This window comes from Caretta caretta, chromosome 4 (genome assembly GCF_965140235.1).
Source record: "Caretta caretta isolate rCarCar2 chromosome 4, rCarCar1.hap1, whole genome shotgun sequence".
Classification (NCBI taxonomy): Eukaryota; Metazoa; Chordata; order Testudines; family Cheloniidae; genus Caretta; species Caretta caretta.
The window spans coordinates 25,016,488-25,037,436 of NC_134209.1; the positions used below are offsets into that span (position 1 = coordinate 25,016,488).

At 45.1% G+C, this 20,949-nt stretch overlaps 1 protein-coding gene across 4 annotated transcripts in view; it reads left to right on the plus strand.

Annotated features, from left to right (window-relative positions):
- The window catches only part of FRAS1 (Fraser extracellular matrix complex subunit 1), a 306,626-nt gene that overhangs the window by 155,407 nt on the left and 130,270 nt on the right, over nucleotides 1-20,949 (plus strand). For all 4 annotated transcript variants that reach the window (XM_048846813.2, XM_075127463.1, XM_075127464.1 and 1 more), the window contains 5 exons: nucleotides 10,774-10,917; nucleotides 13,861-14,001; nucleotides 14,406-14,546; nucleotides 15,550-15,723; nucleotides 19,592-19,732. In XM_048846813.2, coding sequence (XP_048702770.2) covers nucleotides 10,774-10,917; nucleotides 13,861-14,001; nucleotides 14,406-14,546; nucleotides 15,550-15,723; nucleotides 19,592-19,732 — 741 coding nt within the window. The remainder of the gene's footprint in view (nucleotides 1-10,773; nucleotides 10,918-13,860; nucleotides 14,002-14,405; nucleotides 14,547-15,549; nucleotides 15,724-19,591; nucleotides 19,733-20,949) is intronic.

Consider the following 20,949-nt stretch of genomic DNA (forward strand, 5'->3'; position numbering starts at 1 on the left):
ACTGGAATCTGATTCTTTGGTGTATACTTTGTTTCCAGCACAGGCTAAACTACAGCTAATGAAATCAGCCCTCCCCAGGAGGCTGCAGTGCAGGTGTTTGTTAGAGCGAATTAGAGAGCGACATGGGATATGGCAGGTAGCCAGTGTCACACACAAACATCCTTTCCTCTTTGGTGGTATTTTCTTGCTTTTCACACTTCTCCTTCCCAGAACATCTCTTGTGGTAGCTGTTCGCATCAGGAATATTTAGGGAGTCTTACCCTGTTAATCACGAGTTCTACAAAATAGTGGAAAGTGTCTCTAAATGAGTGTATCTCTGCACGTTTCTAAAGGTTGGGATTAGGATAGGGAAGGTGGGGCTTTCTGTCCGATTCCTTTGAAATATTTTTTCTTTGTCCAAACTGTGATTCAGCCTCTTTCATCCTGACAGATATTTAAAGTCAGCACTTCTCCCCTTGTGATATTGGCCTTTTTAGAGGGGCTGTAATTCTTTCTGAGACCAGTTCAGCCAAGCACCTAAATGCATGTGGGCTCTAAGCACCTGCGCAGTCCTAATGACTTCTGTGGAAATACCCAGTTGCTCAAAGTAAAGCACATGCTGAAGTGCCTTTGCTGAATTGAGATCTAAAGCAGGAGTTGGATTCTTGACCACTGCTTTTCTATAACTGTCTGGCCCAAAGGGTTTACGATAGATTTCAGGTTTTGAATGCTCCTGTCTAAGGGTATGTCTTCACTACCTGCCGGATTGGCGGGCAGCGATCGATCCAGCAGGGATCGATTTATCGCTTCTACTCTAGACGCAATAAATCAACCCCCAAGCGCTCTCCCGTCGACTCCAGCGCCATGAGAGGCGCAGCGGAGTCGACAGGGGAGCGGCAGCGTGAAGACACCACGGTAAGTCGATCTAAGTACATCAACTTCAGCTACGTTAGTCATGTAGCTGAAGTTGCATAACTTAGATCGATCCCCCCCAGTGTAGACCAGGGCTGAATGACCTTATCTTTGAGTAATAGAATTGGATCAACCTCTAGATACCCCGATTAAAGATCTGGGCCCCATTGTGCCAGGTGCTGTACACACATATAATGAAAAGGCAGTCCCCAGCCTAAAAGAATTTGCAATCCAAGTTCTCATTAATCTTTTAGTTTGTTTTATTTTACCATTCCCTTTCTGCCTGCTCCTGGTCTTTTAAGTGGCAATGGCCATGCACTGTAAAGGCAGCTGGAAAAGGCTAATGTTTCATTTTATTGCCGGTTTGCAGTGAACTGGCTTTGCATTCCATCCATGTTCGTACCCATGCATGCCTGGAGTAGAAAATTGCTGGGAAATTTGTTCATGTTTCCTCCGGGGAATTAAACCAATTTGCTTTAGTTCTGCCCGGCTGCATTTTCTGCATAAAATAAAACTGGCAGAGAAAGCCTCAAATTTCAGACCCATTCCATAATTCATTTCCATCCAACCTTTCTTTGTATGCTCTTTGTTTTCGTATGCATGCAGTCAGGTTGTCCAAACTGTCCTTCAGCTGTCCAGGAAGCAGCATGTTTTATTAACGTCTGCAGTAAGTTTGTCAATAGAATCATATATAGGATTGATCAGATCCTCAAGTGGTATAAATTGGTGTAGAGGATCTGACCCTAGAAAGGGAAAAGACCTGTGAGAACAGATTACCTAGTCCATCCTTCTGCCTTTGCAGGACTGCTTTCTGCAGTATATGAACAAGCCACAAAGATTCAGTCTTGCTTCATCACTTTAGTTCTTCTTTTTAAAAAAAAAAAAATCTAAAACTAAAAAGAACATTTGACTGAATTGGTTTGATGTGGTGGGTTTCTCCCCCCTCCCCCGCTCTAATAATGGGGTTTGTTTTGCTGTAAAACAGTAAAGCCACGAAGGAAAAAGGGAAATTGAAAAGCAGTGAGGAGGCTTATTCAGAGAACTAACTGCGTGATTAATATTCACGGGATCAGTGAGAGACCGAGGCAGAGCAGAGTGACACATGGAGTCTGCTGTGCTGCGATGAGACAGAAATGAATAAGGAAAAGGCTGAGAGAAGAAAAGTCAAGTGAGTGAAAAAGAAGGACCTCTGCCCTGAAAAGCAAGACAGGTGAAGGACTTGCCGTCTTCAGTGCCCCCATTCTTGCTTTCTCCTGCAACTCACTCACGCACATTTTCAGGATTAATGCTCCCTGCAAAGTCTAGACAGAACTCGGGCGGTGCTGCTTTGTCCTATCCAAATGAGAATATTGAAATATGTAACCTGATTGTAACAGACAAAGCCTACATCATACCAAAGTGCTTGGATTTTTATTAATGACTCCCTAGACTCTTTATTAATGGTTCTTTAGACTATCTTAGTTATAGAAGCTCATCTTTTGAGAACAGAGGTCTCGGTATTGCTAAATAGAATTACTACAGGTAGCTAGCACTACCTTGCAATGAACTGTTCAGTTTATGAGTCATTTAGATATCCAGGGCAGAATTGTCGACAAAAAAAGTCAAAAGTCAGGCAGCTATTTCTCAAATAATTCCATGAGTTCCTTTTACGACGCTGTTAACGTTAATCTCTTGCAGTCACAAAACGGCTTGTGATCGTCACACCTGCAGTGATGCAGATGAGATTTCTGAGAAATCTTTTGAGGAAAGAAACTTTAAATGAATTTTTATTCTGAATTGTGACCAACTGAAAGGGAGTTAAATGGCTGAGTGCAGGAAGCACTATGCTTTAGTCAAACAGCTTTAATGAAACATGTCAGTTATGCCACATTTACTAGTGGTTCTGGGCAGACTCATATTAATCTTAAATGCAGTAGAGCACAGATGCTTTTATAAATGGATGGGTTTCTTTTCCTCAAGGAGGAAGCCAGTGCTTTGCGAGAGTTTTTTTCTCTTGAAAACATTGAGCATGGCTCAGCTCTGTTCTACACCAGTTTTATACTGCTGGAACTCGTAAACCTAGAGTAACAGAGAGGTGGATCAAACCCTTTAACTTGGCAGCATTGGAATGCTCCTAATTTAGCACTGAAGTGAAACCAAAATTTGAAAAAGACTCATCCATCCATGAAGAATTAAGTGAACGGGGGGAAGGGGCCTCCCTTTCCCCACTTGAAATATAAAGAAACAAAACTGAGAGTACTAGACTGTAGGAAGGCTCCTTGAAGCTTACAATATAGTCCTGAAAAATCAATAGGGAGAAGATTTTCACCATCTGTGTTGTCCTCTGTTACCCGAATGAGCTCATTTATATATAATAAGCAAATCACTGAAACCAATAATTGATAAGCCAGTCAGTGATAAGGCTGATGGTGACCTCGTTATGGCTTGCTATGTTGTAGAAGGAAGTTTAGTCTAATGGGAAAAGCAAAGACTTGGAAGTCAGGAGATCTGAGTTCCCCATGATCAGCTCTTGACACAGGTTTGCTGTATGACTGTGAGCGAGTCTCGTGAGCCTAGAGCGGCCGGTGGTTTTGAGTGCCTTGATTTTTGGGTATCAAGCTGAAGATGGCTGAAAGGGGCCTGATTTTCTGAGTGTGGGTGCTTAGCACTTTCTAAAAATCAGGCTCCTTTAAGGTCTCTCCAGTTGGACACCCAAAAATTGAGGTGCTTGTGCTCACTAGGGACTTTGAAAAGTTGGGTCGTCTGCACATCCGTTTCCCCCTCTGTAAAATGGAGAAAACAATATTCACCTGCTGCACCTCACGGTGACGTTGATATCTTTCTGTGATGAGGGTTATGACATCTTGTTGGGTTTGGGGTCTGCAAGTTTGTGCACTTGCCAGTGAGCAGACACAATTCCCTGTACGCTCAGCTTTATGGCCATCACTTGTGCTGATGAAAATAGGTGCGTAGAAGCAGTAAGTACTATCATGGGATGAGGCAAGCACGCCTAAGGTGGTTCAAAAGGGCCTGGCTGTTTTACAGTGATGTTGAAAGTTCATTGGCTCAGTGGGAGCATTTGGGGGAAGACGATGCCTTTGGGAGTCTAGCTGCTGCTGTCCCTCTTTGAGAAGATACAGCATATGGCCTCCTCTGTACACTGCCAGCTCCACTGACTCTGCCCTTCTGGGGAATGGGTCAGCATGGCTGGTGTCCGACTCATGGGGTAGGTCTACACAGCAAGCAACTAGGCACCCGCAGCTGGCCTGTGCCAGCAGACTCGGGCTCAGATTGCGGGGCTGTTTCATCTGGGCTTCGGTTGGAGCCCGGGCTCTGGGACCCTGCCAGCCCAAACCCAGGAATCTACATAGCAATGAAACAACCCCACAGCTCGAGCCCAAGTCAGCAGGTACAGGCCAGCAACAGGGTTTTCTTTGCTGTGTAGCCATACCTATGGAGTCCTTGCACTCTCTCTCTGCAGGGCCAGGCACACTGTGAACCTTCATAACGATACATTTGTGTCACCACTTGTGACGATAAAGGACAAAAAACCAATTCAGGAGGACTACATCCTGACAGCTTGGAGTCACTGAAAATGGCTTTGTTTGCATAATCCCTGCTTTCAAAATCAGCAGTGTCTACAACCTTCCATGTCTCACTCCCAAACAAAATCTTACCCACTCCCCTTCCCCACACCCAGCCCTCTTTCCTCCCATATGTTTTTGGGGGAAGAGGTGAGAGGATGGGTAATATAGCCGCTGGAGGGTGATTTGGTGGGCATTCACAGAGAATCTGTGCACTCAACATTTGCTGGGTCTCTTTAGAGAACAAAGATATATGCTGTGGAAGACAAGTGGAAGGATAAGGTATCCTATACTATCAATGAAAAAATGGAACAGAGTTTGTTTGTACAACAAAATGTTTAAATTAAGCAGAGGAAATAGGCCATTTGAAGTACAGAAAGCCCCTTTGGCTTCTGGCCCAACCCTGTAGGGTCCTCATGTGATGAGGTGGACCCCCAGTTCAGGATGCCACCTGATATACTGGGGTCCCGTTGAGCCCGCCCGTTCCACCAGCCTGGGCTTTTCCTCATCCTGTCCTTGCTGTGCCAAGCCCTCAAGCCTTCTCTAGCACACACACAGGTAAGGCCACACCTAGCTGCAGACAGACTGAAATCAGCTCTGTGTGGGAAGATTCAGCTCGGGGATTTACCCAGCACTTCTGTGCACACCTCCTTTAGGGTGTAAATCCAAAATAATATTGTCTTGTGCTGATTAGAGAGATCTGTACGGCGCAAGCTCATAAAAAATGGTCCCCTCCTTCAATCTGGAGGGAGATATGCACAGTGTTTTGCCTCTCCTTCCCTAGATACGAATTGTACAAACTGGTTTATAGAAAACAAAGACAAGTTTATTAACTACAAAAGACAGATTTTAAGTGATTATAAGGGACAGCAAACAGATTAAAGCAGATTACTGAGCAAATAAAGTAAAACATGCAAACTAGGCTTAACACATTACAGAAACTGTCTACAAATAGTAATTTCTGACCCTAAATGTTGTTTTATGCCGGTGGCAGAGTTTCTTGAAGGTAATCTGCACTGCTTGCAGCTTAAACCTCCAGATATACCCTTCACAGGTTGCCCTTTCTCAGCCTGGATCCCAGTCCTTCACCCCAGATCAGTTTTAGGTGTTTCCAGAAGTCATCCTGGGCAGGGATTCTGTGAAGAACCAGCGACCCTGATTAACTCACTCTCCAGCCTTTAATAAAACCTTTTGTGTCCCAGTCTGACCCCTCTTAATGGAAAAACACTGAAAGCCCAAGATGGGGGTCTAGAATCAGGTGACACGATTACCTGACCCTGTAGTGTCAAAGCAGCAACTCGGGAAGCGTCTCAGGAAGGTGGGAGATTAGTATATTCAGAGTCTTATTGTTCTTCCTAATGGCCTATTCAGGCTGATGGCCTACTGTCTGGTGGGCATTTCCCAGGTGCAAACACTTTTGCAATTGATAGTGTTTATATTCCTAACTTTGGATACAGCCATGATACATGCATACAAATAGGATAATCATATTCGATAAATCATAACCTTTCAACTGATATCTCACAAGACCCATTTTGCATCCAATACATTGTAGTTATGCCATATTCATATCATAAGCATATTTCTATGAAGAATATGGGCGTGATGTGACACTCACTTTTTTCTATTTGGTTCCATAGCACATGTCCTCTCTCCCTTGGCCCCATGCATGCTCTGCATTCCGGCCTGCCTTCCAAGCAACACCACCAGTCAGTTATCTCTAGAAAGATCTGAGCTGAACAAAGCCGAGCGGTCTGAGATTGCTTTCCAGCAGCCACATAGTTTCTATTGATTCACTTTCCTTTAGTGTTTAAGTTACTGTAGACCAACAGAACAAAGATATCCTGGGGATATCAATAGCTGTTGCATTTTTAAAACAGCAACCCTCAGGGCAGGTAGGCAAAGAGAAATTGCCTGATGCCTGTCATTGTGGGCATGAGAGCTGAAGGTTTATATAAGAGCATGAATTGGGCCATGTTTGATATTCATTGGGAGACCTGCAGCTGATACCTTATGCAGGTGCTGCTTCTTTGACTATGGAAGTGGATGGGTTTTGCTGCCGGCCATGTTAGTGCAGCCTGAGTCCAGCACCAGCATGCATGGTAGACCTGACAGCTGCAGCAGTGCATTTAAAGGAGGCCAAGCTAATCACTGTCTTTCCTGGCAAATACCTTCGTTCAGTGGAGCCACCTGAGGAAGTTACTCATTAACCCTATCTGAGCAATTAGCTTCGCTGCCAGTGGTAACCTGGCTGAAATGAATTGAGAGACTCAGATTTTTGATTCAGAGAAGACCTTGAGTGTTTGCTAACTTACTGAGAATAATCTGTAGTTTTGATTCTTTTTCTTTCCCTCCCTTCTTTCAGCCTCCACCAGTCTGCCCCTCCTCATCCTCCTCTTCCCCCTCAGACTCTTCAAGCTACTGGTCCCTGATCCTTCCTTTGTCCCTCCTCCAAGATCAGCTCTCTGGCTTGTTCCACAGACTCTCAATACTTCTCTTTCCTTTCCTGACTTCCAACGGCCTTGACCCCAAAAGGTTCCATGCTCATGGTGCTATCCTGCCAAGTTGGTTCCATCTTCTCAGTAGGTCTGGCAGCCTCTGCTGAGCTACTTGTTATTGTCAGGTCTCTCTCTCTGGCTCTGCTAGATCAGAGATAACTCAGAAGTTATCACACCCCAGAGAAAGATAAAGTGTGAAGACAACATCTGCCTTAGTAGAGGCTTCCAGAGCTGTTGAGATCCTGCATTGGTTTTGCAGGATCATTGCCAAAGGCAGGGGAGGCAACCGGGAATCGGAGCAAGATGGAGAAGGGGGAGTACTTAACCAAATGGATCTGACCTTCAAATAGTGCTGGTTTGCATCCGCGTCTGGCTTGAGCAGGGATCTGCTTGGTTTCCAATGAAGTGTGCTGCATCCTGCCTGTCCCGAAACTCACCCTGCCTAAAACTTGCCCATCCTGTTCCAATTCCTTCCTCTTTGTTGCCTGTGTTCAAAGTGAAACTTGCCAATGACTGTAGTGAGTTTCACTTTGCAGATAGGGGTTGGGGCAGTAAATGAGGGTGAAAAATAGTCACTGATTCAGAGCAATCTTAATTGCCCTGACTGATCTGGGTTCAGTAAAATAACATATGCTTTAAAGCAGCCAAATGCAGGGACATACCGTAAGGAGCAGAGAACATAAGCCATGTTTACAGAATGGGGAGCTTATTTTGGAAAGCAGTGACTCTGGAAAGGACTTAGGGGTCATTGCAGACAATCAGCTGACCATGAGCTCCCGATGCGATCCTGTATCCCAGAGGGCTTCTGCAGTCCTCCAGTGTGTAAATGAGAATGTCAGGAAGATGGTGTAACTTGCTCATGTGGCATTGGTGAGTCCACTGCAGCAATACTGTGTTTCATTCTGGTGTCCATGCTTGAAAAAAAATGGTGAAAAATTGGAGGGTGTTTGGAGATGTACTACACGAAGGATTCAAGGTCTGGAAAACCTGCTTTAGGATGAGAGAATTAAGGAGCTCCATCCATGTACCATATTGAAGAGAAGGTTGAGAGCGGTCTTGATAACAACCTGTAAGTACCTACAAAGGAAGAGTACACCTGATTTCAAGGGCCCCCTAAATTTAGCATAACAAAATCCAATGGCTGGAAGTTGAAGTTAGAAAAATTGAAATTGGAAATCAGATACAACTTTCTGTCAGCGAGGGAAATTAACCACTGGTTAATTTTGCGAAGGAAAGTGGTAAATTTATCATCATTTGCAATCTTTAAATTGAGCCTGGATCTCTGCTCTAATTTGATCACAAATTTATGGGCTTGATAGTGGTCACCCATGAAATGGAATAATGGCCTTCTCCGCAGGAATTACTGGTGAAATTCTGCAGCCTGTGTGTTGATCTCTTCCGGCTTAAAATGTGTGACTCAGACTGCCCATAATGCTCTAGAGCAATCAGGACAGAGAAAGGGAGGAAGAGTGAGGCAAGAAGAAACAGGAGGGAAGAAGATGAGGAAGAGAGCAGCAAATTGCAAGGGAACAGAAGGGGAAGAGAGAAAAGGGTAGAGAGAAGAGCAATCGATAGTAGGAAGGGATGATAGAGGAGGAAGGATGGTCTAGTGAACAGAGCACTGGACTTGGACTCAGGAACGTTAGGGCCAATTCTTGTGTGACCTTGGGCAAGTCACTTAGTCTCTCTGTACCTCAGATCCCCATCTGTTCACTGGGGGTAATAGCACTGCTCTGCCTCAAAGGGGTTTTGTGAGGGTAAAATCCCTTAATGGTCGGGAGCTTCTCAGCTGCTATGGTGATGAGGGTGATATAAGTAGCTAGACAGATGCTCCAGCTTGTTAATAAAACAGAAACAACAGGGAAGAATGCTGTGTACTCCAGCAGATAAAAGAGGAATTAAAACACTTGGAATAAATCGGGGGGGAGGGGGGGAATAAGTGACCTCTTACTTTTGTGGAAATGAACATGTTTAGAGTCAGTGGCAGCCATCTACCCTGGTCACTAATTGCAGTATCCTCTCCTTCGTTCTGTCCTCGCTTGCCCTGCAAAAGTTAGGCATGTTTCTCTTTTATTGGAAACAAACCCATTCTCATCTATTCTGGGGCAGATCGCTGCGGAGCATGGGTCTGTTCTTTTTTTTTTTTAAATGGGCTTCTCTGCTATCCCTATTTTAAATAAATGTGCATTAGATAATGAAATTTAAGCTCCCCAACACAGATCATTTATTCCCTCACGAGTTGTTGTTGTTGCCTTCTGGTTTTTGCGTGTTGTACAGTCTGGGTACCATAATTGCAGCTCCTTCTGTGTTAGAAATAGCTTTCATATACCGTTTGAATTTGTGAATGCAAGTGCTGCTGAGATGATGTGAACATCACTGCAGAACCTCCGGTATAACCACACTGGAGGATTGCATCTTACTTTACAAATGGCAAACACAGTTGTGTTTTCCTGAGAGGTGGGTTTCATGAATGTCTGCATGTTCAGGACATACGCCTTTAGGATTCTGTTTCACCCCACCTTCCATAGGGTGGGAATACAAGCATAGACGTGTCTTGTGAGACAAAAAGTTGAGAAAATCTTTAGAACATATATGGGTGTAATCAGGAAAAAAAATCTAATTCTGAAAGTGCTGTAATTTGCACAGGGTGGGTGAGTACTGGCAGCATGATTTAACATGATGTAACAGCCACACAAAGACCATGAAAGGCTAACCAGAGTCGGCTGGATTTTCCTCTCAATTAAACTCATAGTCTCAAAGTGAATTGGGTCTCACAGCTATGTAGGAGAGCAGAATTTAGCTCCATACAGTCATTCATTTCTCTGCAAAAAAATTAGTATGTTGAAAGGTTGCTCGAGTCCTGTGCATGTATGAGTATCATCTTCTGCTTAAGAGAGAGCATATCCATTGCCTGAATGGTGTATGTATGTAATATAGCGCCGGAATATCCAAACAATTACTGGGTGATGGCCTTACTGCAGAGTTTACCCAAAGATAAAGATATTAGCCTGCTCATTATAATTGGGGCATTTCCATTCTCTTCTTTTGGCCATATAAGGGAAAAGATTCACAGTGCACAATGTGCACTTTCATGGGAACCTGCCACAAAGAGACAGTTTCAACCTGTCCCCATGAATTACTAGCTCCCAGCAAACTATGATTCCATGACATAATTCCTTCCCTGTTCAGACAGAATCAGTCGGGGGGAAGAGTTCAGCAGCCCATAGCCATCAATGCAGAGTTTTTGGAGGGTAGTAAAAATCATTTCCAGAAGGGTGGCCTTTCTTTTTCTTTGGCAATGGCAGTTTGCTTAGATGAACCCCCTCCCACCCCCCAACACCTTTTGCAATCAGATCCTCATGGACAGACCTTTGCACTCTCATGTAGTTCCATTGATATCCATGGGTCCTTGCAGGAGTCTGCCTGTAAAGATCTGGTGGTTTTGTTTACATGTAATGCAGGGCAGACTGTTTCCACCTAGTACCATGAAGCCCAAATCCTGGTCAATACTATACCAATACGTATATTTTACAATAATCAAAGTTGCTCCTCTAAGTGTCTAATTGTAGCCGCAGGCGCTATTCTATATTGCACGTAGCTATTTTGCAGATGCAAAATTGGGATGTAAATGGAGTTCCCCAAAAGCGTGACTAGCTTAGATGAAAATACCAAACTCAATACACCAGTGATTTTTGAAAGCACAAAAAGCCCATGTTATTTTAGGAGTGAAAGTGCAAATAGGCAAAGTGCTACAAAACTCATTTTTAAAAACTCAGTGGCAATGTGGTTTTTCATTAATCTGTTAATCTTTTTCCTTTAAGCTTGTCATGAGTCCTGCTCTGCATGCTGGGGGCCTGCAGAGAACAACTGCTTGGCCTGCAAGGACGGGTCTCACGTTTTAAATGCCGGGCTCTGTGTGGCCAACTGTGGTCATGGGTTTTATGTGAAGAATGGAATCTGCAATGGTAAATCTTTGTTTCTCTTTTTCTCTGACATGAACTTTGCACGTGCATGACAGAAGGGAATCAATATGTTGTGTAGCCAGCCAGCAAACACGATTGTAGATGTATATCTGAGAGACCAGACACACCCTATTCCATAAATGTTTAGTGAGAAATGCTGCTTCTTGTTTATAAGATTTACTAGCTCATTTAAAATGATCAGGTGCTGAAAGGTTTAAGGCTGTTTTGTTCACTGAGCAGCATGAAAGCAAAAATGAGATGATTCTTTGGGCTTGACACATCTGCTTGACTGTGGAAAGAGCAACGACTTTTGCAAGCAGATTGCTTGAAGATGTGCAATAATCCACAGCTCGGTGACGAAACAATGCCTGCAGCATGGGGGAATCTTTTGAAGGACAGGGAGAAAGAGAAGGAAAGGGGGGCAACGAATATAAGTGTTTAGAGACAGGTAGAGCTGGGCAGATAATGAGAAAAAACGAAGGAGTTGCCAGAGTGGATCAGACCCAAGGTCCATCTAGTGTACTAACCTATCTCTGCCAGTGGTCGCTACCAGCTGCATCAGAGGAGGTGAGACAAACCCTTCAGTAGGCGGATGTGGGATAATCTGCCCTTCCTAAGAGTTTCTGATGTCCCAGCTACCTGAAGGAAATTGGCACTGGGGTGATTACGTGGTGGTTGTTGCACTTTACAAATGCCGAAAGTAAGCATGCTGCCTCAGCTATCCCGGGAACTCGCCAAAGTGAGATGAACAGGGGCAAACTCATGTACGTGAGGGGCTGGCTCTGCATCGATGTTGTTCGTTGTCATTCGTGTCGTGCAAAGCACTGTCGCATCACATCGCAATGAATGGTAAAATCACAGCACGCAGGAGTCGCTGTCCAGCCATCTTCCGCCACGTTTCACGGTCTTCACGCAGCCTTAAGAAGTGCACCATACTGCCTCCCATCCAGCCGGCCACATCGTCAGACCACGCTCGCTGTGGGTGTCCCCTTCCGCTGGCATTTGACACCAATCGCTGCAAACCTTGCTCTGGCAATCTTACTCTGCTCATCCAACCCATGTGTCCCGCAAACTCCAATTCTCGTCTGAAAGTCTTGATGATATCAGCTGTCACTCCATTTATGCTGTAAATTCGGGTGATTACCTTCTTGTTAGTCCTGTGGGAGGTATAGCTAATGCGCAGCTGTCACCGGTAGCATTTCAATTCAAAGGCAGAAAGCCTCTTGGGTGTCTGTTGTCTTAGCATCCGTATCTCACGCACACGCAGGCAAGAGACTGCAGCAGTGTCATTTTATACTTCATGGTAATACCTTTGCTTCTCCAGATGTGGTTGAATGTTGCTAGAGCAGCCATCATGAATCCAGTTCTATGTCTGGTGTCTCTAAGAGTTCGGCATCCCTTGTCGTCACACTACCCAGCTCTTTGGAGTGCTCACCACACTCCAGTGCCTCCTCAGATGTGGGTAGGAATATCTTCGCCTTTTCAACAGACTTAGATGTCACCATTGCTCTTGTCTTTTTCTTTGATCTCTGTATATCTAATTTCGCTGCTTTCCTCGCTGCCCTGTCTAGAAATTTTTGCACCTCTTCTTGTGACCATCCAATCAGGTGAATATCACTGGCGAAACACAGATGACTAATTGTTTGTCCACGTGTACACCCTCCTGTAGGTTTCCATCAGTGGCTCTTCTTACAGTTTCTTCAAGATAACCGTTGAAAAGGGTCAGGAATAGCATGCAGCCTTGCCTGACTCCTATCCTCAAGTCAAACCAACTGCTTTGCTCATACCCCGCAAACACCAAAGCCGTTGCACTGCTGTAGAGCTTTTGTATCTGCTGTATTACATTTTCACCAACTCCAACCAGCCGCAGGATTGTCCAAAGAGGCTTATGCCATCTGCTTCAGCAAAATCCATGAGGACATGGACCGCCTTCCCGCTGTTTCCTAGCACTAGCTTGCATAGCACATGCAGATTGAATATTTGCTCCACCGTGTCTCTTTTGGATCTAAACCCAGCTTGTTCTTCAGCCAGAAAGTTCTCTCTCTTGGGCTTTCTCTTCAGGATGGTGCTCAGCATTATTTTGCTAGGGCTATATCAATAATGAGATTGTGGAAATTATTGCACAAACAGCTGGGTTCCCATTTTTATGAACAGGAACCATCAGGGTCTGTGTCCAAGTCTTGGTCCGTATTCCAGATTCCCAAATCATGAGCTTATGGGGTGTGTGTATGAGTGTCTCTCCATCACTTTTAATTGATTCTGCTGGTATGTTATCTCTGTAGTTACACCTCTACAGATGTCCTTAGTAATACTTATGGTTACGAAGAAAACCCTCTGAATGCAAACTGATGTCTGCTGCATTCAGAAAATGTGAAAGAGGGCTGTGACCTTTCCACCTTACATTCATCTCAATGGGGTGTTAACTCTCAAGTCTCTTTCTGATGGAAAATGAAAATTGTAGACATTGCTAAGAATTTATCTGGATCGGGAGCAGATGGGACATAAGCCTATTTTTTTCAAATCTACAATTCCTGAGAAGAAAACCTTTAGGATTTTCGGAGCCTCCAGAGGCCATGTCTCACTGATTCTTTACTGACAATTTTCCACTGTTGCTGTAATAAAAGTGCATCTCCACTGGTGATAGCAGTAGTGAGAGCACTAGTGCAGAGCAGCTGCTGCTGTTTCTACTATGGTGTAACTCAGAATTCCACAAGTTCTTTAGGGCAATTAGAGATCTGTTCTGACTTTTTTCATATATGTTACTCGGCATGCAGTGAAAGGCAAGAGGAAGGGTTTGATTTACTGTAACATTTGAAAGTGTCTCCGTAACAAGGAAGGAGCTGGGCATGACTATATTTTGCTATATTGTATACATACAACCAGATTGGAAACACTGCTGTTCCTTTCATAATGGTGCATTTCATTAATGATCTGTCCTCTTGGCAGCTTGTGACCAGTCCTGTGAAATATGTTATTCAGACCAACCCAGATGTTTAACCTGTGCTTCAGATAAGGTGTCACACAGTGGGAAATGCATTTCAGAATGCCCTGGTGGGTATTACACAGACAACACTCGGAGATGCAGAGGTAAGAGGCATTTCTGCTTGGCACTTGTTGCATGACCTTTCTGATGACCTTCAAGGCACATTCCGAAGCTCATCTTCTTTTACGAGTGGGTGGGGTACAGAATTATTTGAGGAGACGGGGTTTGAGTTTTTAAGTTGCTCAGTTAACTCGGGGTGGATTATTTTAAAATGATCTCCTTTGCAAAGCGTTTTGAGATCTATGAGTGAAAAGCACTATGCAAGAGGAAATTATTTTTCTTATTATTTATTATCCTCACTGTCATTACTTTAACATGTGACCGAATACTGTGGATGTGTGCGGAGTGAGAGATGACTTGGTTGGCAGCATGGTACAGTAGCCGGCAGCATGACTACAAGGAGATTAAGTATGCTATTCCACTTATATGCTCTCTGTTTCTCCACCAGCTTGTCACAATTCTTGTGCCAGTTGTATTGGACCATTGGCTACCCAATGCACTTCCTGTTCCCTTTCTCTGGGATTGCACCAGGGCCAGTGTCTGCCTGCCTGCGGAGAAGGCTTTTATCACGATCACAATGTCTGCAAAGGTAAACTATGTATTCTGAACCAGATCCTCAGTAAAATTCCATTAGCTGATTTAGAGCAGCTGAGAGTGCCCCATTACCGTATACTGAAGTAAGGTGAGGTGTGTGAAATTCCCACTTTTTGCTTCATTTTCCCCCCACAACAAACACACACAAATGATTATTTTTTGATTTTTTTTTCCCCCAGGGTTTGCTCCCTCTGGAGATTTCCTCCCTCCCTATATTGTTACAGTAGGCCAACATGACAATGTTTCCTATATTTTTCTGATGACAGTTAACTTTGCATACAATTTCATATTAAAATTCAATGGATTTGCTCATGCAAAAGGTAATTTCCCCTGGGCTGCAAAGGAAAGTATGAACATTCAGGGGACTCAGTTTACAGTTCTCATAAACCCTTCAAAACCCTCCTTTTCCCCTCCTCCCCATCTCCCCCCAGCTTCCCCAACAACACAGTGTTGGTTTAGGCAGCTCTACAGGTAAAAGGAAAATGGAGTTGCCTAAAACACCAAGCTGCCGTGTGCTCCCCTTTAGGATTTTGAAAAAAAATAGGTTTTATTTTTTAATTGGGAAAAGATGTCAAATCTGTTTTCACCATTTCATTATATAAAACAAAGCATCCCATTGGATTGTGGAATAGCCTCCCAAAGGAGGCTGCGCATACCCCATTAGTTAACTCATTTAAAATTATCTGGTGGGATTTTCAGATGCATTGGCCTAATTCTGCTCCTTTGGAAATGGGTGATAAAACTCCCATTCCCTTCAATGGGAGTCGAATTTGGCGGGTGCTTGAGAGAAACCCACCCACGTGTAATGCTTGACGAATCTGTAAGGAGCAATTCAACACTCCGAGGTGGCTGAAGAAGATGATTTATCTATTTTTTTTCCCACCAGCTCTCATTTTTATGACAGGATTCTGTGGTTTGCCTTCAGATTATCTGGCTTCTGTCAGTTTAAGGATGATGTCCTTTGATCCATGACTTCATATTCCATTGCTCTTGTACAGGTTGCCATCCATCTTGCCGTGCCTGTGTGGGGCCAGAGAACTCTCACTGCACCCAGTGCAGGAAGCCAGAGGAGGTATTGCAGCCTGGACAGCTCCTCGAGGGAGCACCGTATGGCATTTGCCTTTCTCAGTGCAAAGCCCGATTCTACCTCGAGAACACCAGAGTGTGCAGAGGTGAGGAAAAGAGCTGGCCAAATGATACTTAAGTGCTTTCAGCGTACGTGCTGATCTTCATTAGGTTTTAAATACAGTCTTGGGAATGACTGATGGTGTGTGTGTGTGTGATACTGGATGTGCTTGTGACATGCTACAAGCTACTGTCTGGCTTGTGGCACCAATAAGTTATCAACCTGAAACGTGTAGCGTTTCGTAACCTAAATGTGCTCAGCTGATGTTTGTCCTGAATGCTGGTGTTTTTGAGAGAAAATATCATTTTAAAAATGTGTAAGATTCTAGCAGGTCCAGGTACGTTTTTATGGCTCCTAGAGTAGGTCTGCATTGGTGTTCCCGCTCCATTGAACACAATGGTAGGAGTTTCACCAGTGACTTCAACTGGAGCAGGAGCAAGCTCCAAGTGCGGAAATTCTTGCAGGGGTTGCAGAAAATGTTTAGTTGTCTTGCTTGTTCCTGAAGCAGTTTAACAGGAGTGCTGCTTTTGTAAAGAACTGTATGAGCAAGTCTGCACCCAGCACACCTTTCAGCCATGGCTATCTTAATGCATTCTGGGTATCCTGATGGACCTATCCCATCATGCCCAGCACTGTGACTGGGAACAGAGACTTTTAGGTAAATTCCAAACAGAAGGCCTTACATTGTGGGATGGCGTTAGGAGGACAGGCTGAAGTGATACAGGTGGAATGCTTGTGGCTTCCCAGCCATGCTGAGAGGAAACCGTTGTAGATGGCACTGGGTCAGCCAAACCCAGACTATAAGAGTGCTGGTCTGGATGTTGCAACCAGCTAGTAGAACCAATGGCTGCATACAGCTTGGGACAGCTTTGCAAGCAGGTACACGGCACAGTTTGCTACAACCACTTTTCACGCAGTGCAGGCAGGGCCGGTGAAGAGTTTACTGTGGAAGCCTGGAACCAGCTCAGCCCACCTTCAGACTTAGGCTGTGTGTACACTGGAGCCGGGGGTGGAAGTTCCAGGTAGGCAAACTCACAAGCTAGTGTGCTGACAGCAGTAGCGTAGCTGCAGGAATGCAAGCAGTGGGATGGGCTAGCCGCTCGAGTACAATCCCCTCCGAAACCCTGGGGACATACTCAGGACAGCTAGCCTCTCCCACTGCCCCTGCAACTGCTGTTAGTTTGAGAGCGCTGGCTTGATCAGATTTAGCGCAGGCATGACACCGCCAACCAGAGTCTGAAGTGAAATGGTACTTCTACAAATGACAGCTCTGCAGAAAGAGTCCCACGAGCCCCTACGCAGAATGAGCATTCTCATAGGCTAGATACTCTACAACTGTACAGCCTATTCGGCTAATTTGAGTGCTTCCCCCATACAAGCTTTGTGTTTGCTGGCGATGACTGTAACATAAAACTTATCTAGTGTATTCGTTTCACAGAAATTTGCTGGAGGGTCATTTCTTGCCTTAGAGGTGCTTAAAAGAGAAAAACACATTGTTAACACAACAAGATCGTTCTGCAAAACAATCAGCTGTACAGGCTGTAACAGGTACAGCGCTCTGGTTCTCCTCTCAAAGGCGTCCGCGTCAGGTTTGTATCCATCTTACAGTCAGCTGAACAGGTGCCAAGTGAAAGGAATTTGCACGTATGTAGATTTAAGCGATTAAGAGGCAAGCAAGAGAAGAGAACATCTCTTGATTGTCCTAAGTGTTTTCTGTGCCAGCCTCAAATCCATAATTCAATCACTCTTGACATTTTTCTTCAAATAACATTCCAGTCATTGTTTTCAGCGCAATTGCAGTTCTGTGCGTGGGGATGGATAACAAGAACTTGTTGTTTTTCTTGCTTCTTAAATTTCTAGAGGCGGATCTTCAGTGGGTGCAAATTGTCATCGCGCCATTTAAGTCCATAGAGCTGTGGCAATACATCAGCAAAGGGTCTGCCGCAGAGCAGGCTGGAATATTTCTAAGAAACAATTTCATTGGAAGATGCCAATTTTAGAACCTGGCACGTTACACTGAAGCATCTTGGGTTCAGTGAACTTGCCATGACAAAGGCTGCCAGGGCCCACAGCGTGGAGAAAGCGCTGGCCTTACAGGGCTCCCAGACTCCCTGCCGTGAAGCCAGGAGCCCCAGCTCTTGCTGGGGCTTGGCTCTAAAAGTAACTGGATGGATGCTTATTCACCCTTCTAGCAATGCAAACTCTGCAACTGACGTGAACAAATGCCTATAAATAGGCAAAATTTGCATTTACTGTCTGAGAGGTCGGGCTTGAAAGTTTTCTCCATACAGGTTTGGATTATCTCAGGTATCCACGGAAACATTCTTGTCCGTAATCTGAAACTCTTGAAATTTCCCTGACAACATTGGGTCAAATTGATCCCTGGTCTAACTTTCTTGATTTCAGTGGAATTAGCTACACCAGAGGCTGTGTGCTCCAGTGGAAAAGGGCACCGCGCTAGTAGTCAGGATCCCTGGGTGCTGTTCATAGCTCTGCTACTGACCCACTGAGTGACCTTGGGCAAGTTCCTTCACCTCCTAGTGCCTGTTTCCTCCCATCCTTTGTCCGTCTTGTCAGTTTAGACTGTAAGCTCTTAGAAACAGTCCCTGCCAGCCCCAGGCTTTGTGTTCTGCAGCAGGGGTTCTCTACCTTTTACTCTCTGAGGCCCCCTTGACTTGCTATAAAAACTCCAGGGCCCAGCGGGGGTCGGAGGGCCTTGGGGTCGAGGATCAGGGCTTCAGCCCCACTGGAGTGCTGGGGATCAGGGCTTCAGCCCCGCACCTCCTGGGTTCAGCCCTGCGGGGAGCGGTGGGGATCAGGGCTTCAGCCCCGCAGGAGGCGCCCAGGGATTGGTCTCTGGGTTTCAGCTGCGGGACCTCTCAGCCCCCTTGAAAGGGCTCTCAGACCCACAGGGGGCTTTGGTCCCGCGGTTGAGAACCTCTATTGTACAGTGCCTAAAACAATGGGGTTCTGCTCTCTGCTGGGTCCTGTAGTCTCTGCTCTAATACAAATGGATAACAATCAGCAGGGTTGCAGTTGGCCTGTTTTGGGGTGCAAAAGCGTAGAGTCGTTGATTGTGCATGTGGCAGTGATTTATTTCAGCTCTCTCTCACACGCTGACTTCAGGCTGGACAGTCCTGTTAATCAGGGCTGATTTCCCTTATTAGCTGAGAAGTCAAGTGACTAGTCCTCAATAGAGCTCTTGCTGCTGCCACAGAATGGTGCTGGGGCAAGGCCACGGAAGGTAGCGACAGGGAAGACCGACACGCAGGGTGTGGACCGACAGTGACAGATGATTTCCTGATGTGCTGCTCCTGTGGAAGGGCAGACGCCCGCTACTGTTCCAGGGAGGATGGGGAAGGTACAAGACCATTTCTACACGAGCACTTACATCGGCAAAACGTTTTGTCACTCAGGGGTGTGAAAAAACACCCCCCCCGACCAACATCTTTTTGCCGTCGTAAGCGCGTGTGTGTACGGCACTGTGTTGGCGGGAGAGCTACTGCCGCTCGTTGAGCTGGTTTTGTTGGGCCGACGGGAGAGCTCTCTGTCGCTGCTCGAGCGCTCCTGGAGGGGCACCGCTGTAAGCTTGTAAGTGTGGACCTGGCCTAAGGCAGCAGCTTGCACCCAATTCTTCCGTTCTCAGAACGCAAGCGTGATCTTTGTGAGAGAGGGTTAAATGCAGTTACTTGTGGTTGCTCTTTGTATAAATATTCCCGGAAGACAACATTTGTACCTTTGCCTGTATTACGGCCTCTCGCTGGCAGAGAAGCCTGTCGAGTATGTGGCTTATTGCCTTAGGGGAAAAGGTAAGCTAGCAGGTGAATGAAATCATCTCAGTCTAGGACAGCAACAGCAAGCACAGGCTGAAAACCAATTTGTCTTCCTCTTTGTTTTCTTTTCTTTTTCTGTAGAGTGCCACTCCTCATGCTCAGCCTGTACGGGGAGAGCTCCCCACAACTGCACGGCCTGCTCCTCCCCCCATGTCCTACATGATGGCCAGTGCTTATCCGAGTGCCCGGAAGGATTGTACAGCCAGAATGCTCTTTGCCACTGTGAGTGCATCGCAGAGAGACCTACAGTGTATACTGCTGCATCTTGCTGCTTGAACATTTCAGTGCAATTAGACACGCTGTCAGGTTATAGGAGGTTATTCAGTAACTTTAGGAGAGACTCATGTGGTCCAGCTTCAGCAGCTGGATTATTTTATCAGAGAGAGAGAGAGATGTTAAATAAAAAATTATAACCCACTCTGCTCGACTGGATTGGAGTGAAAATATACTGCATTTTATTGCAATAGGCTGCGGTGGTGTTCTCAGCCAACATACCATGGGGGAAGAGATCTTTAACATACTGTGTGGCGCTTAAGCGGGATTCTGCATTCAGAAGGGCTGGTTTTACTAAGGCAGTATTGTCCAGTGGATAGAGCATTGCAAGACTGTGGCCTTAGTCCCGGCTCTGAAGATCTTACAGTTTAAATGCATAACAGAAACAGTAGAGTGAAGGACCAAGCTAGGCTGTCCGGTGATGCTCTCATATACACGGGTGCCACTCTCTTAGGGCCAAATTCAATGCTGGTGTCACTGGGTGCAACTCCACTAACTAAAGTGGATTTGTGCCGGAGCTGTATTTGGCTTAATGACTTCAGTGGGAGTTGTGCATGTGAGTATGAGTGGGGCTCAGGCTATCGTGCAGATGTTACCTCCAATAGACTTAAATAAGGAGATGAAAACAAAATTGGACTGTGCTGGGGAGGGGAAGCAGTGGACTTAACTGGGTTATCTTTCTTTCCAGCCATCAGGGCTCAGGGTAACGTATTTTCTCATTACACAGAATGCTCCAGAACATCTTTAAGAAAACCATCAAATGCTCTGTGTCTAGGCATTATGTAGCTGGAAATAGTTTTCTGCCTTTCAAAACAAATAATTTTGTATTTGGGATGAGGAAACAGATCTCTTGTTTTTATAGCATTTATTTGTTTGTGGTTTTAGGAACATTTGAAGTATGCTAACCTAAGTCTTCAACAAAGCTCCCATTTAATTTCCATGGGAATTTGTGTGTATGGATCAAGAGCAGTATCTAGTTTGTGCATCCACAGACAGCAAAGAATTACCATTCTATTTTAATAATGGAAAATAAGCAAGACAATAGGCAGCTAGATTTTTTTTTAAGAACCTTTGAATGGTTTATGCTCAATGGTTCAAAAGGCTAGAAAAACACATTGTCACTGCGAATTAGATTATTTTTACTCTGTAGTTTACTATAGCACTGG